The sequence below is a fragment of the Galeopterus variegatus genome, unplaced genomic scaffold (assembly GCF_000696425.1).
Source record: "Galeopterus variegatus unplaced genomic scaffold, G_variegatus-3.0.2 Scaffold1679, whole genome shotgun sequence".
In the NCBI taxonomy this organism is placed as follows: Eukaryota; Metazoa; Chordata; class Mammalia; order Dermoptera; family Cynocephalidae; genus Galeopterus; species Galeopterus variegatus.
In genome coordinates, this window is record NW_007727790.1 from 288,061 (window position 1) to 302,124 (window position 14,064).

Genomic DNA, 14,064 nt, shown 5'->3' on the forward strand with positions numbered 1-14,064 from the left:
AAAGATGAGGGCGAGAAGGTGAAGTAATAAGTGTCATAGTCTGATGACAAAAGATTCAAAACCAGTGATTTAAAGGAGGAGGGACTGAGAATAGAGTGAGAATGGCCATAAGATGTAAGGAGAACAGGTATATTGCTTTCAGCCTGTTGTACTAAGGATATGGAGATGAAAATAGCCATCACTTAAAAGGACTTCAGGGGAAAACAGTGGATTATCTAGAAGAGGAATTTTCCTACGAGCACACAAGCATTCTCATGTTGTTACAAATGAGTTTTTCCACTAAGACTGAAGTACTCTAAATAGTTGTACATATAGCTGTCTGTGCACAAATGAGCCAAGAACTCAGGTTTATAATACTGGCCAGAGCCAGAAATGGGGTATGTTCCTGAATTTAAATAGCAATCATAGGGTATACAGGTAGAGATTTTAAAAAAAAGACAAAAAGGTAACACTGTTTGAAAATGTTATAAAGAATTAAAAATAAAGTACCAGAAAAACAAAAAAGAATAAAGGAAGAATACAGAAACCCATATGTCAATTGCCCTAGTTACTTTCACACACCAGATAATGATCTCTTACAGATACCAAAAGACTGTCTTCAGGAAGCTTATTTTAAAGAAGTAGTACATACATAAAGATATAGCAATAAGATTAGGAATAGAACGCTTAAAAATTAAAAATCCTGAAGTCATGGAACACATAGTAAAGAGATTGGGTTAGTTTTAGTTCTTGGTTCATAAGTCCAAGAAATAGCACCATCTATTGGAATTTCTCATATTTAAAAATATTCTTAAATCTGGGAAAATGAGAATAGTATGTAACATTTCCCTTCATTTGGCTAAGATAAACTTAAATATTAGAGGACAAAGTCTAATAGTCAAAAAAGCTTATATTAAAATTATTAATTCTTGGCTTATAATTCTGATCTACAATAACTCACCATTTTGACTAAATTCATAGGAAGATTTTATTAAAGGTAAAAATTTTCAACCAACAAAGAAATTACATTTTGAAGTAACTCACAGATGTGGTACTCCTGTATGCTGCTTGTATAACCATATATTGCAGAATATCCAAATATTATGATCATGACAACATCTCTACTATCCAACTCCATAATATGTGCTGAATGCCCCTCCACAGCATACTGCTGACCATGTCCAAGAACAGTAGGAGTCTTTGTACTCCATGACTGACTTTGTATGTTAAAAACCCACAATTCATCTGTGACATTGCCATCATTTGTTTCAATTCTGCCTCCATACATAAAGATGTTTTCCTGTAAATTAAAATACATATATTAATAGACAAAATAAAGTTATTCTTTAGAATACATATTAATGTAAAATAAAGGGTAATTTAAACATTAAATTTTAGTAATTTCTCACAACATGCATAAGGCATAGTTATTTATAAAATGTCAAATGGAAACACATGAGCAATGATAACTAATTATTTTACATACAAAAAAAGGGGAAAATATCCAAGCATGTCATTACTTTAAGACACTTTACTTAAAATATTTACATTACACAGTCAATTAATAATATGTTTAATTATCATATAGGAAGAGAACACCAAACTACTGTTCTGAGAATGGAAAATGCAATAAGGTAATCAAGAACTTAAAACTTAAGGGCAAGGTAGTTCTACAACAAAAAATAATTTATTCTGCCCATACAACAGGCAAGTAACAGACTAAGTTGCATATATTATTCAGAGACATTACATTACTCATAGACTATGTTTTCAGTATTTGAATGATCTGAGTCCCTAGCTGTTACATTTGAATTCAACCATCTATTTTACTGCTTTGTGCTATTTTCTTCAATTACTCACTATTTTTATCAAGCACTGTTCACCAAAAAGGTAGTCCACATTTGTGCATCGTGTGAAATACATTTTTATTACTGTTTCTCATGGCTATGGGTAGATACCATATGCCTCCATTTTACCTTTGGTAAATCTTTATTGCACTCATAATTTATACAAATAATTTCAATCACGTATGATTGAAATAAATGATATATAAAATTATATAAATCATCACTATTTTAACAAACTACAAATAGAGGGAACTTCTTCAACCTGTAGGTCACCTAAGGAAAATACACAGCTAACATTACATTTAATGGTGAAAGACTTGACGCATTCCCCTAAAGTCAGGAACAAGACAAGGATAACCACTTTTGCCACTTCTATTCAACGTTGTACTGGAGGTTCTAGCTAGGACAAATAGGCAAAAACTGAATGAAGGCATCCAAATTGGAAAGGAAGAAGTAAAATATTTCTATTTGTAGATGACATTATCTTGTATATAGAAAATCCGAAGAAATCAAAACAAATTGGAGCTAACAAATGAGTTCAGCAACATTATAGGATATAAGATCAACATACAAAAGTAAATTTATTTCTATACACTTGCAATGAAGAATCTAAAATGAAATTAGGAAAACAATTCCATTGACAAAAGCATCAAAAATAATAAAATACTAGAAATAAATCTAACAAAAGAACTTCAAAACTTATACTCTGAAAATTACAAAACATTGTTGAAAGAAATTTTGAAAAGATCTAAATAATGGAAAGAAATCCCCATATTTAAAGGTCAGAAGACTTAACATTGTTAAGATGTCAATACTCTGCAAATCAATCTACAGATTCAACACAATTCCTATCAGAATCCCAGCAGGGGTCTTTGTAGAAATTGGCATATTGATTATAAAATTCATATGGAATTGCAAGTGATGCCAAACATCAGAACAATCTTATAAAAGAAGAACAAAATTGGAGAATTCACACACTTAAAAACTTACTACAAAGTAAAAGTAATCAAGCCAGTGTGCTACTAGCATAAATCAACAGAATAGGACTGAGAGTTCAGAAATAAAGCCATACATCTGCGGCCAATTGATTTTTCACAAGGGTGCCAAGACTATTCAAAGAGGAAGAAGAATCTCTTCAACAAATGGTACTGGGAGAATTAGAGTCACATGCAAAAGAATGAAGCTGAACACTTACTGTACACCAGATACAAAACTTAATTCAAAATTAATCAAAGAACTAAATGTAAGAACCAAAATGATAAAACTTTTAAAGGAAAAAAATAGAAAAAATCTTTATGACCTGAAATTTGACAATGGATTCTTATGTATGACACCCAAGTCACACAAGCAACAAAAGAAAAAACAGATCAATTGGTCTTTATTAAAATAAAAAACTTTTGCACGTCAAAAGATACCATCAAGAAAGTGAAAACAGTCCACAGAATGGGAGAAAATATTTGCGAAAGATATATCTTAAGGGACTTGTATCTAAAATATATAATATCTTAGAACTCAATAATAAAAAGACAAATAACATAATTTTCAAAATGGCAAAAGACATGAATAGACATATCTCCAAAACAATATACAAACAGCCAATAAACACATAAAAAGGTGCTCGACATCATTAAACAGCAGGGAAATACAAATCAAAACTACACTGATACCACTTCATACCACTAGGATGGCTATACTCAAAAAGACAGATACTAACAAGTGTTAGCAAGAATGTACAGAAATGGGAACCTTCATACATGGCTGGTGGGAATGTAAAATGGTATAGCCACTTTGGAAAACAGTCTGGCAATTCTTCAAAAAGTTAAACATAAAGTTACCATTAGACTTAGCAATTCCACTCTTATGTGTATACCTGAGAGAAATAAAACATATGTCCACACAAAAATTTATACACAAATGTTTATAGCGGCATTATTCATAATAGCCAAAAGGTATAAACAACCCAAATGTTGATCAACTCTTGAAAAACTAACATGTAGTAACCATACTAAGTAATATTATTGAGCCATTAAAAGGAATAAAATATTGCATATGCTACAGCATGGATAAACCTTAAAAATATTATGCTAAGTGATATATGCCAGTCATAAGTCACATAGTATATATGACTTCATTTATATGAAATGTCCAGAAGAGACAAATCTATAGAAATAGAAAGTAGATTTGTGATTGTTTAAGGCTGGGGAGAAAGAGGAGGTTTGTAGTGATATCTAAAGGGTACAAAGTTTCTTTGCAAAGTGATAAAAATGTCCTAAAATTGACTACACAACTCTGCAATCTAACACAAATCTTCAAGAGACGGTTGCATAACTCTGAATATACTAAGAAACAATGAACTGGTAAACTGTATGATATAGCAATTATATCTCAATAAAGTTGTTACAAAAAAACCCTAAAACTAAAACTCAAAACTTAAAGAAAAGGAAACATACATAGTATATGTATATAAAAAGAAAGAGAGATTTTTATTTTATTTTTAAAACATATGTATGCATAGAAAAAAGAATGGTAATTGGTTCTTTATACTGCTCCTGTATTTTCCAAATTTTTTTTTACCTAAGCACAGAATATATATAAATTCTGATTTAAAAGCCCTACCACCCCACAGTCCACAAAATAATAACCAGTGTAGGGACCTCTTATTTTAATCATGCTAAATTCATGAATCCCACAAAAAAATAACATAAAAATAACTAATTCCAATACAATCCCTATCAAAATACTAACATTTTTTGCAGAAATAGAAAACTCTATTTTAAAATGCATATGGAATTTCAAGAGGCCCTGAATAGCCAAAACAATCTTAAAAAACAAAATCAAAGTTGGAGATCTCACACTTTCCGACTTCACAACTTAACTACAAAGCTACAGTAATCAAAACAGTGTGGTACTAGCATAATGACAGACCTACAGATCAATAGAATAGAATGAAGTGCCCAGAAATAAACCCTCACATATATGGTCACATGATTTTCAACTAGGATGCCAAGACCATTAAATGAAAAAAGACAGTCTTTTTAACAAATGATGTTGGGAAAATCGGCTATCCACATACAAAGAAATGAAATTGGACTCTTATCTTACACTATACATAAAAATTAAGTCAGCTTTAAAACTCTTAGGAGAAAGAGAAAAGCTCCATGACACTGGATTTGGCAATTAATTTTTTGTATATAACACCTGCTACACAGGTAACAGAAGAGAAAAAATAGATAAATTGGACTATATCAAAAATAAAAACTTTTGTGCATCAAAGGACATTATCAAGAGAGTAAGACAGCCCAGAAAAGGAAAGAAAATATTAGCAAATGATATATCTGATAAGAGGTTAATATAATAATAAAGAACTCCTACAACTCAACAATGAAAAAAAAAAATAACCCAATTCAAAAACAGTGAAACAGTTGAATAGACATTTCTCCAAAGAAGATATACAAATGGCCAATAAGCACCTGAAAGATGTTCAGCATTACTGATTATCAGGGAAATGCAAATTAAAATCACAATGAGATACCACTTCACACTCATTAGGAGGCCAATTATCAAAAAACAAATACAGAAAATAACAAATGCTGAGGAGGCTATAGATAAATTGGAACCCTTTTGCAATGCTGACAGAAATGTAAAAGGGTGCAGCCACTGTGGAAAACAGTGAAAACCAGAATTACCACATGATCTAGCAATTCCACTTCTGAGCATACACTCAAACGAACTGAAAGCAGAGACTCAAACAGAGAGATATACAAATGTTCATAGAAACATTATTCACAATGGCTAAAAGGTGGAAGCAATCTAAGTGTACGTGAACAGATGAATGGATAAACAAAATATGGTATGTACATATAATAGAATATTATTCAGCCTTATAAGGGAAGGACATTCTGACACATGACTCAACATGGATGAAACTTGAAGATATTATGCTCAGAGAAACAAGCCAGTCACAAAAGGGCAAATACTATGTGATTCTACTTACATGAAGTACCTAAAGAAGTCAAATTCAAAGAAACAGAAAGCAGGTAGCTGCATGAAGGGAAAAATGGGGAATTTTTGCTCCAGTTTGCAAGATGAAAAAGGTTCTGGAGATAATGGTGGCCAGGGTTACACAACAATGAATGTACTTCATGCCATTGAACTTAAAAGTAGTTAAAATAGTAAATTTTATGTTATCAGTATTTTACCACAGTTTTTTTAAAAAAGTGATTAACCTAATGACTAGGTATAAAGCCATGGACAAAAACTCAATCTTAACTTCTTTACATGTCCAATGGGAGATTCTACTAAAATCTATTCTTTTACTAAAATAGTAGATGAGTCCATGATATCTCAAGCAATTGTGATCCACACAATCTAGTGTGCTCATTAAGTGTTTGAAATAAATCTGAAACTTAGCATGTTTTCTCCTACGGTAAACTCTTCAAAAAAAAAAAAAAAAACAACAATTAAAATTTAAAAAGCAGGAGCCATACCTGATATAAAGCAAGAGAGTGTCCATATCTCCGGAGAGGTCCCCTTGACGGAGTCCCTACATTCCAGATACTGCTTTCTAAATTGTAACTAAAAACAAGAAGAGAGAATAACTTCATAAGCTAAGATTCACTTTTGTGTTTTTTTTTTTTTGCATATGCTTTTCTTCACCTGTATCTAAGTACTCATTAAATTCAAAAAGAATTATAACTAAAAAACTCATAATATTATGTGCCATATGAGAATTTTTAATAAAAACTCAATCAAGATACACCTACTCTAAATTAGGATTCAATCACCTAAATGTATAATGTACATTAACTTGACTAGGACATTTATTACTGAAATTAATTTGTCTAATTGCTTTAATAATTTCAACCAATCGATTAACCTAAACAATAGTGAGCTGTTCTGCATTTTTAAATTTTAAAAAAAGCCAGCTTTTCTTCTTAGAAATAGATGAAAATTCTCCCCATTTTTACAATTCCCATTTGCTTTAGGTATTCATTTTTATTCTTTTACACACACTTAGCTTATCATTATATAAATTAACCAAGATGCATATATTTCCTATGCACTAATATGGCTTGTTTACTGACAATTTTTTTAAGGTTGTGCAAAAATGAATTCAGTAGTATAGAAGCTCTTTAAAAATAAGTTACTGTTAGATTACAAGATACAAAAAGAAAATTGATAATTTTTCTTCTTGTCTAATACATATGAAAATAGAAGTTTCAAACTATGGATCTCAAATGCTTATCTAACAGAATTCCAATTGGTTGTCACCATACTTTATGTTCAAATTTCCTTAATTTGCTAAAACATACAAGAGGAAACATCTGGCCAAGAAATAGGGTCCTGTTTTAAGTTAAGAAGCTCACTATCAATTGTTATCCCCACATTTCTCTTTCTTCATCCAACTCATCAGGAAAAGCAAGGAAGTTCCCTTTCACAAGAAAGGCAAGGGTTACCAAAATTGTTTTCAGCATTGTTTAACTTATTTCCTAGCTTGGAGTTATAAGATACATGTGTATGATAAAAATGAGTAAATGTAATCAATCAGAACATAACTTCTAGAGACTTGTATCACTAAACCTACTTACTACCAGTATCTGAAGCCAATACACTGCTTTCCACCAAATTACCATAAATTAGGGCTTGGTAAACTATTTCTGTAAAGGGCCAGGCAGTAAATATTTAGGTTTTGTGAACCACAATGATCTCACATATTCTTCTTTGTTTTGTTGGGGTGTTTTTATAGTCATTTAAAAATGCAGAAATCATTCTTAGCTCCCAGTGCCTAGGCCCCTACTCTGCAGTCTGCTGATCCCTGCTATAATTGAGTTATTTGTGTTCCTTGTGCATCAGATCCAACAGCACTTCAGCAGTTCTTCCATCTGTTTTCCACATCGCCATTTTGGGCGGGGGGAGGGCGGCCGGGTGTCTTACTAGATCATTGCCATCAGCATACACAGGGTGTTATTTTCCCATTTATAAAAAAAAAAAATTGTTGACCTCACTTCCCCTTTAAGCTTCCACCCCACTTCTTTATTGCCCCCACTCTCAGCCCAGCTTTCTATCACTTCCTTTAACTCTAGTCACGCTTTTAACCCCACCAACTCCAGTAAAACTGTTTCTGTTGAGGTGAACTTCCTCGTGCTAAATCTAAGGCCACTTGTCAGCCTTCATTTTCCTTGAGCTGGTTAATCATCAGCATTTGACATCATTAGTCACTCCTTAATCTTCATGTACTCTCTTCCCCTCCCTTTGAAGACACTGCACTCTGTTTCTCCTATCTCACTAGTCACTGTTTTGCTGGTTTCTCCTCTCCTCTCCAACATCTTGGTGCCTAAGGCTCATTTCTTTTCTCTATCTAGAACTCATTCCCTTGATAACCTCATTCTAACTCAAACACTGTTTCTACTTCCTCCAAATCCCCAGTATATTGTCAACAGAGCAGCCATAGTGACTCTTTTAAAGTATAGGTCAAAGCATGCTCAAAATCCTCCCGTGACTCTCAAAAGATCTTCAACACCCTACATGATCTGTCTCCCTCCTCCATTATCCCTCTAATTTCATTGATTCCCTCTCATATATTAATGCAAATCACATGGACCTCCTTGTTGTTCCTTGAACACTTCAAGGAGCTCCTACCTTAAGGCCCTGGTCTGGCTCTTCTCTGTACCTTCAGATAATTGCACTAACAATGCTCTGACCTCCTTCAAATCTTTGCTCAGTTCCCACTTTTCTCATGAAGCCTCCTACAACCACTAAATTTATAATCACAACTCTCTCCTCTTTGGCACTCCTGACTTCCTCACCCCTGCTATCTCTCTCTCTATCCATCTATCTCTATATATGTATACATGCGCATATATATAATTTACTTTGATAAATAGGTCTATTTTTTCATTGCGAATCTTTCCTCACTAACTTCACAAAGACAGGAACATTATGTCCACTGATATAGCCAAAGCAACAAGAACACAGTAAGTGTCCAAAAGTTTAGTATATAGTAAATGTTCAAAAGTTTGCTATACTCATTAATACATATTAAGTTTGACTAATGTTAATGCACATAGATTCTATAAAATAGTCTTTCTAATTTAATAGACACTAATACAGAACTTTTATATTTCCTGAATGATTTTGTCTTAAAATGTACCATCTATTCACCAAGTAAATTCCACTACAGAAAAGAAATCAAGTTATGACTAATACTATCACTTCGAAAAGCTGTTAAATATCCTTACCTAACAATTGAACTACATTCATAATGATGAAAAATATTCTCTAATCTCTGGAAATAGCACAAAGTTACCTCTAGTCTGATACCTCATAGCTAATTACAATCTATACAAACACTTTAGTGAAAAGAACCAGGTTTCAGACCAAAAAAAGTTAAACAATCTAGTTGAAATGGAAAATATATGTTTAAGAGAATATCAAATAATAGTTTTCACTTAATTTTAAATATGCTATTCAATTTGCTTACAACACAAACTTTTAAGATTTCCACGTTTGTGACAATTTAGCTCTTTGTCATAACAACTTTGGAAACATCACAATTTAATTCAAAGTTCAAGTCTATTTTCATAGGCTTTTCATTTTCTTTAATCATAGTTAATTTCGTTTTTGTTGCCACACAAATCTCATTATTTCTTCAGGTTCTTCTCATAGCTTAAGCATTTATTTTAATCCTGTCAACTCTCTTTCAATTGTTTCTACTATATTTTATTCTTCATATATTGTTGCAGAATTCTAATTTTTCACTTCAGTGTTTACCTATAATGCTCCCTCCCACTCCCCAGAATTTCTTTTATTTTATAGTTTAATTCCAATCGCATTTAATCATAGTTTTAAAGCAATGTCCTCTTAGTAGAATTTTTAAATCTTCAAAATTAACAGGGTTAATATATTCATTGGGTAGAGCTGCTGGAAAAACTACAGGATGCCCATTTAAATCCGAATTTCAGATAAACAACAAACAAGTTTTTAATAAAGTATGACCCATGCAATAATTGGGACTAAAAAATATATATATACTGCAAGCAGCCTTCTTATATTAAAAATTTATTTATTGCTTACCTGAAATTCAAGTTTAACTGGATTTCCTGTATATTTATCTGTTAAATTTGGCAATACTATTAGGTACACATCATTATGGTATGCTGTCCATGGCTAGTTCTAATTGCTTGACACCCAAGTAGCACCATTTATTACATATTACGAATATCACCCCTGAAAACGACATTGATAATCAAATGATTCTTCCTATTTCCTCTTTGATTCTGTTACTGAATGGTTCATAAAATACGATCATCTGCTGAAAGAGAAATCAGATAAAGCTGCCATCCATGTGATACCTCTTATCCAATTGTTCGGAGAACAATCTCTATTGAGCCAACAGTAAATGAATGATCTATTTCATAATACTGGCACTTTTTTCCCAACAACAGCTTCTAAAGTACATATAAGGTAAAAGTTCAAGTAAATTTAAATTTACAGAACAAACTGAAAGTATTTTTATGTATGTGATTATACTTTATTCGGAAATAAATAAACGGTGGATGATTCCTTATGCTGCATACAAGCATGGCCTGCCCTTATTTGAAGTTATTATTTTCTTACTCAGAATTTATCAAAAGCATTCTAGAGAGGTAATGAAATTTCTACACAAAACAAACCTAAATGTACAATGACAAACAATTGACTATGGACATACTGAGTTCATATATTCCCAAATCAGTCCCATGAAGCAAACAGACACTATCACAAAAATAACCATTTACATGTATGGACAGCAATAAAGTCATTTAGGAAAAAAATCCAGTTTAAAAAAGACTGTGAAAATCTGAAAATAAACACTTACTTCAAGACCATTTGAAAAGAGCTGTAGTTAAAAGTATATCCACCAATCACCCACATAAATTTCCCATGTAAAACTGCTTTATGTGATGCCCGACCTACAGAAGGACTGAAGGGTTTAACATTTGGCAGAATCCAGTAAGACTCAGTAGAAGGAACATTCAAAGAACAATCAGGACCTATTAAAAAAAAATCAAACACCACATTGCATTAAACAAAGACCTCAGAGATTATAAAAATAGAACATATGAATTAAGAGAATTTAAGACTCCAATGCTGTAACACCAAGGTCAAGGATTTGGATCCCCATATTGGCCAGCTGCCAAAAAAAAAGGACTCCAATGTTTGTCATTTTAGTAAATGCAACATACATAATAAATGGTCTGAAATACAACTTACAAGAAAATACTAACAGCAAATGTAATGCCTAGAGAAGAAAATATCATATACTCAATCAGACTTGGATATGTTCAAATAAATATCACAATCTAAAAGAATTATTTAAATAACATAAAATTTCTGATTTACTTTAGTAAAAATATTAAAATGGAAAACAATGTATTCAAATCCCAGTTCTGTCACTTACGAGCAATGTGACCCTGGGCAAGTCTGTTTACCTCTGCCATCATCAAACCTTCATCTGTTAAATGGAGATAATAATCTTCCCCCAAGGGTTATTACAAATATTTAATTTTAAAAAAACAGTGGGGGAAAAAACATTTGTAAAGTATTAAACAAATATGAAAATAAAGATTACATTTTTCATAGCATCATTATTATTAAGAACAACCAAAACCAGCTTCAGCAGGGAGCCTTACATATCCTCAAAGGGAGAAAAAATATCATGCATAATAAAATAAAAACTATTAATTGGCACAGAATAATTTCAAATACTATGAAGTTGAAAATACAGCCTTTTCCCATTCATATTTATGAAGTTACTCATGATTCTTGGTTTCTTCATTGGTAAAATGTAGGATATGAGCCTACATCAAGTGTTTCTCAAACTTAAGCAGTAGAAGGAATGCTCTTAAAAAATATATATTTTCATCAAACTTTGGGGCTCACAAATTATTTTAATTCTAATAAAACTAAAATATGCTCAGAAGCAGGCAAGAGAGCAAGCCAAAAATACCACTTCACAGCCACTGCCATAGTCACAGCTGCTACAAAAACGGCTTGACGCCACAGCAGTAGCCACAGCAACCTTGCAGGCAGCCCAGCAGGCATGCAATTGCACTGACATAAGGAGAGTCACCAGTAGAGACAAGAAAAAGAAGAGGATGTCTCTCTCCTCAAAGTCTACTCCAGAGTAATAAAGAAGCAACCACTCTACCAGATGACATCAACATAGAGATATTAGAAATATTAAAAGCCAAGGAGATATGACACCACCAAAAGAATACAGTAATTCTTAAATACCAGTCCCTTGGTATTTAAGGAAACCCTTGAAATGACTGAAAAGGAATTCCAAGAAGACTCAGTTATACAACATAATGAAATGAGAAAAAACTTCAGGATATGAAAGAGGAAATTTACAAAGAAATTAATACCTTAAAAAAGAATGTAGCAGAACTCATGGAACTGAAAGATTCACTCCTTGAAATAAAAAATCAACTGATAGCTTAAGCAGCAGGCTAGAACAAGCAGAAGAAATAATTTCTGATCTTGAAGACAGTCTTTCCAAAATAACTCAGGTGGACAAAAAAAGGGAAAAAAGAACTCTAAAAATTGAAGAAAATCTAAGAGATCTATCAGACAACATTAAGCACACAAACATTAGAATCATGGATGTTCCAGAGGGAAAGAGAAAGGAAAAGGCATGGAAAACCTATTCAATGAAATAATGATGGAAAATGTCAAGGCATAGGGAGAGACATGGACCTTCAGATCCAGGAGGCTCAAAGATCCCCTCCAAACACATTGTAGTCAAAGTGGCAAAGCTCAAAGACAAAGAGAGAATCTTAACAGAGGCAAGAGAAAAATGTCAAGTTACCTATAATGGAGAACCCATCAGACTAACAGCAGACTTCTCAACAGAAACTCTACAGGCCAGAAGAAAATGGGATGATATATTCAAAATACTAAAAGAAAAAAACTGCCAGCCAAGAAAACTATACCCAGGCAAGAGTATCCTTCAGAAATGAGAGGAAAATAGTGTCTTTTCCAGACAAACAAAAACTGAGGGAGTTCACCAGCTCATGACCAGCCCCACAAGAAATCCTCAACAAAGTCCTGCATCTGGAATCCAAAAAATGATAATCACTACTACAAATACACAATAAAGAACAAAACTCACTACTAGAACAAAAATGCAAATGAGAAAGAGAAAGAAACTAAATCCTACCACTATAAAGAACCATAATGACAATGTAACAATGCCCCTGATTTATTTGATTTTAGTAATTTCAGTCTTTTCTCCTTTTTTCTTGGTCAGTCTAGATAAAGGTTTGCAAATTTTGTTGATCTTTTTAAAGAATCAACTTTTGGTTTTTTAATTCCCTATTTCATATATTTCTGTTATAATCTTTGTTATTCCCTACTTATATTTGCTTTTGGTTTAGCTTGCTCTTCTTTGTCTATTTTCTTAAAGCAGAAGTTTAAATTACTGATTTGAAATTTTTTTCTTATTTTTAATATAGGTGTTTACAAGGATTAATTTTCCTCTAAGAACTGCATGAGATCTACAATTTATCAATTTTTATATGTTGCACTCTGATCTTTATCTCAACGTATTCTCTAATTTCCCTGTGATTTTTCTTATTACCCATTGTTTATTTAGGAGAGTGTTAATTTCCACACATCTGTGAATTTTCTAAATTTCCTTCTGTTATTGTGGCCAGAGAACATGTTTTCTATGATCTTAGTCTTTTTAAATAAATGTATTAAGACTTGTTTTGTGGTCAAATATAAAAATGAAAATAAATTTTAAAAAAGAAAGGAAAAAATAAAATAAAATATGCTCAAATACTAGACATAAACTCCCTATGCTTAAAGTTTTTTTTATAAGTATAAAACAATATAAATTTATAGATTATGTATAAACAAACATAAAACTAATAAAATTAATATTCATTTAATATCATGGATGATATTTTTGCTCAGACTAAATAATTGGTCCCAAGTCAAAGTGACACTAGTTCTTATGTGCCTTTTTACATATTTTTTACATAATTTTAGCATATCTATGTTATTTTGACAACATAATTCTGCAACCATTTTTCTTTCCTCCACTTTTTACAAAAATTTTTAATCATATAATATGGCATATCATCATTCGTCCTTCACTTGTCACAAAAGTATTAGTACACTTTAGCTGTGCTCTTTTTAGCCTACAATAATTAAAGGGATACTACTTGGTCCCTACTTAATAGTCAACACAAAC

General features: G+C 32.1%; 1 protein-coding gene across 1 annotated transcript in view; it reads right to left on the minus strand.

The window, feature by feature from the left end:
- ATRNL1 (attractin-like 1) overlaps positions 1 to 14,064 on the minus strand; it is a 293,585-nt gene that overhangs the window by 256,965 nt on the left and 22,556 nt on the right. The window contains exons 5-7 of the mRNA XM_008578422.1: positions 10,684 to 10,858; positions 6,314 to 6,401; positions 1,024 to 1,279 (exon numbers count right to left, since the gene is read on the minus strand). Of these exons, the coding sequence (XP_008576644.1) occupies positions 1,024 to 1,279; positions 6,314 to 6,401; positions 10,684 to 10,858 (519 nt within the window). The remainder of the gene's footprint in view (positions 1 to 1,023; positions 1,280 to 6,313; positions 6,402 to 10,683; positions 10,859 to 14,064) is intronic.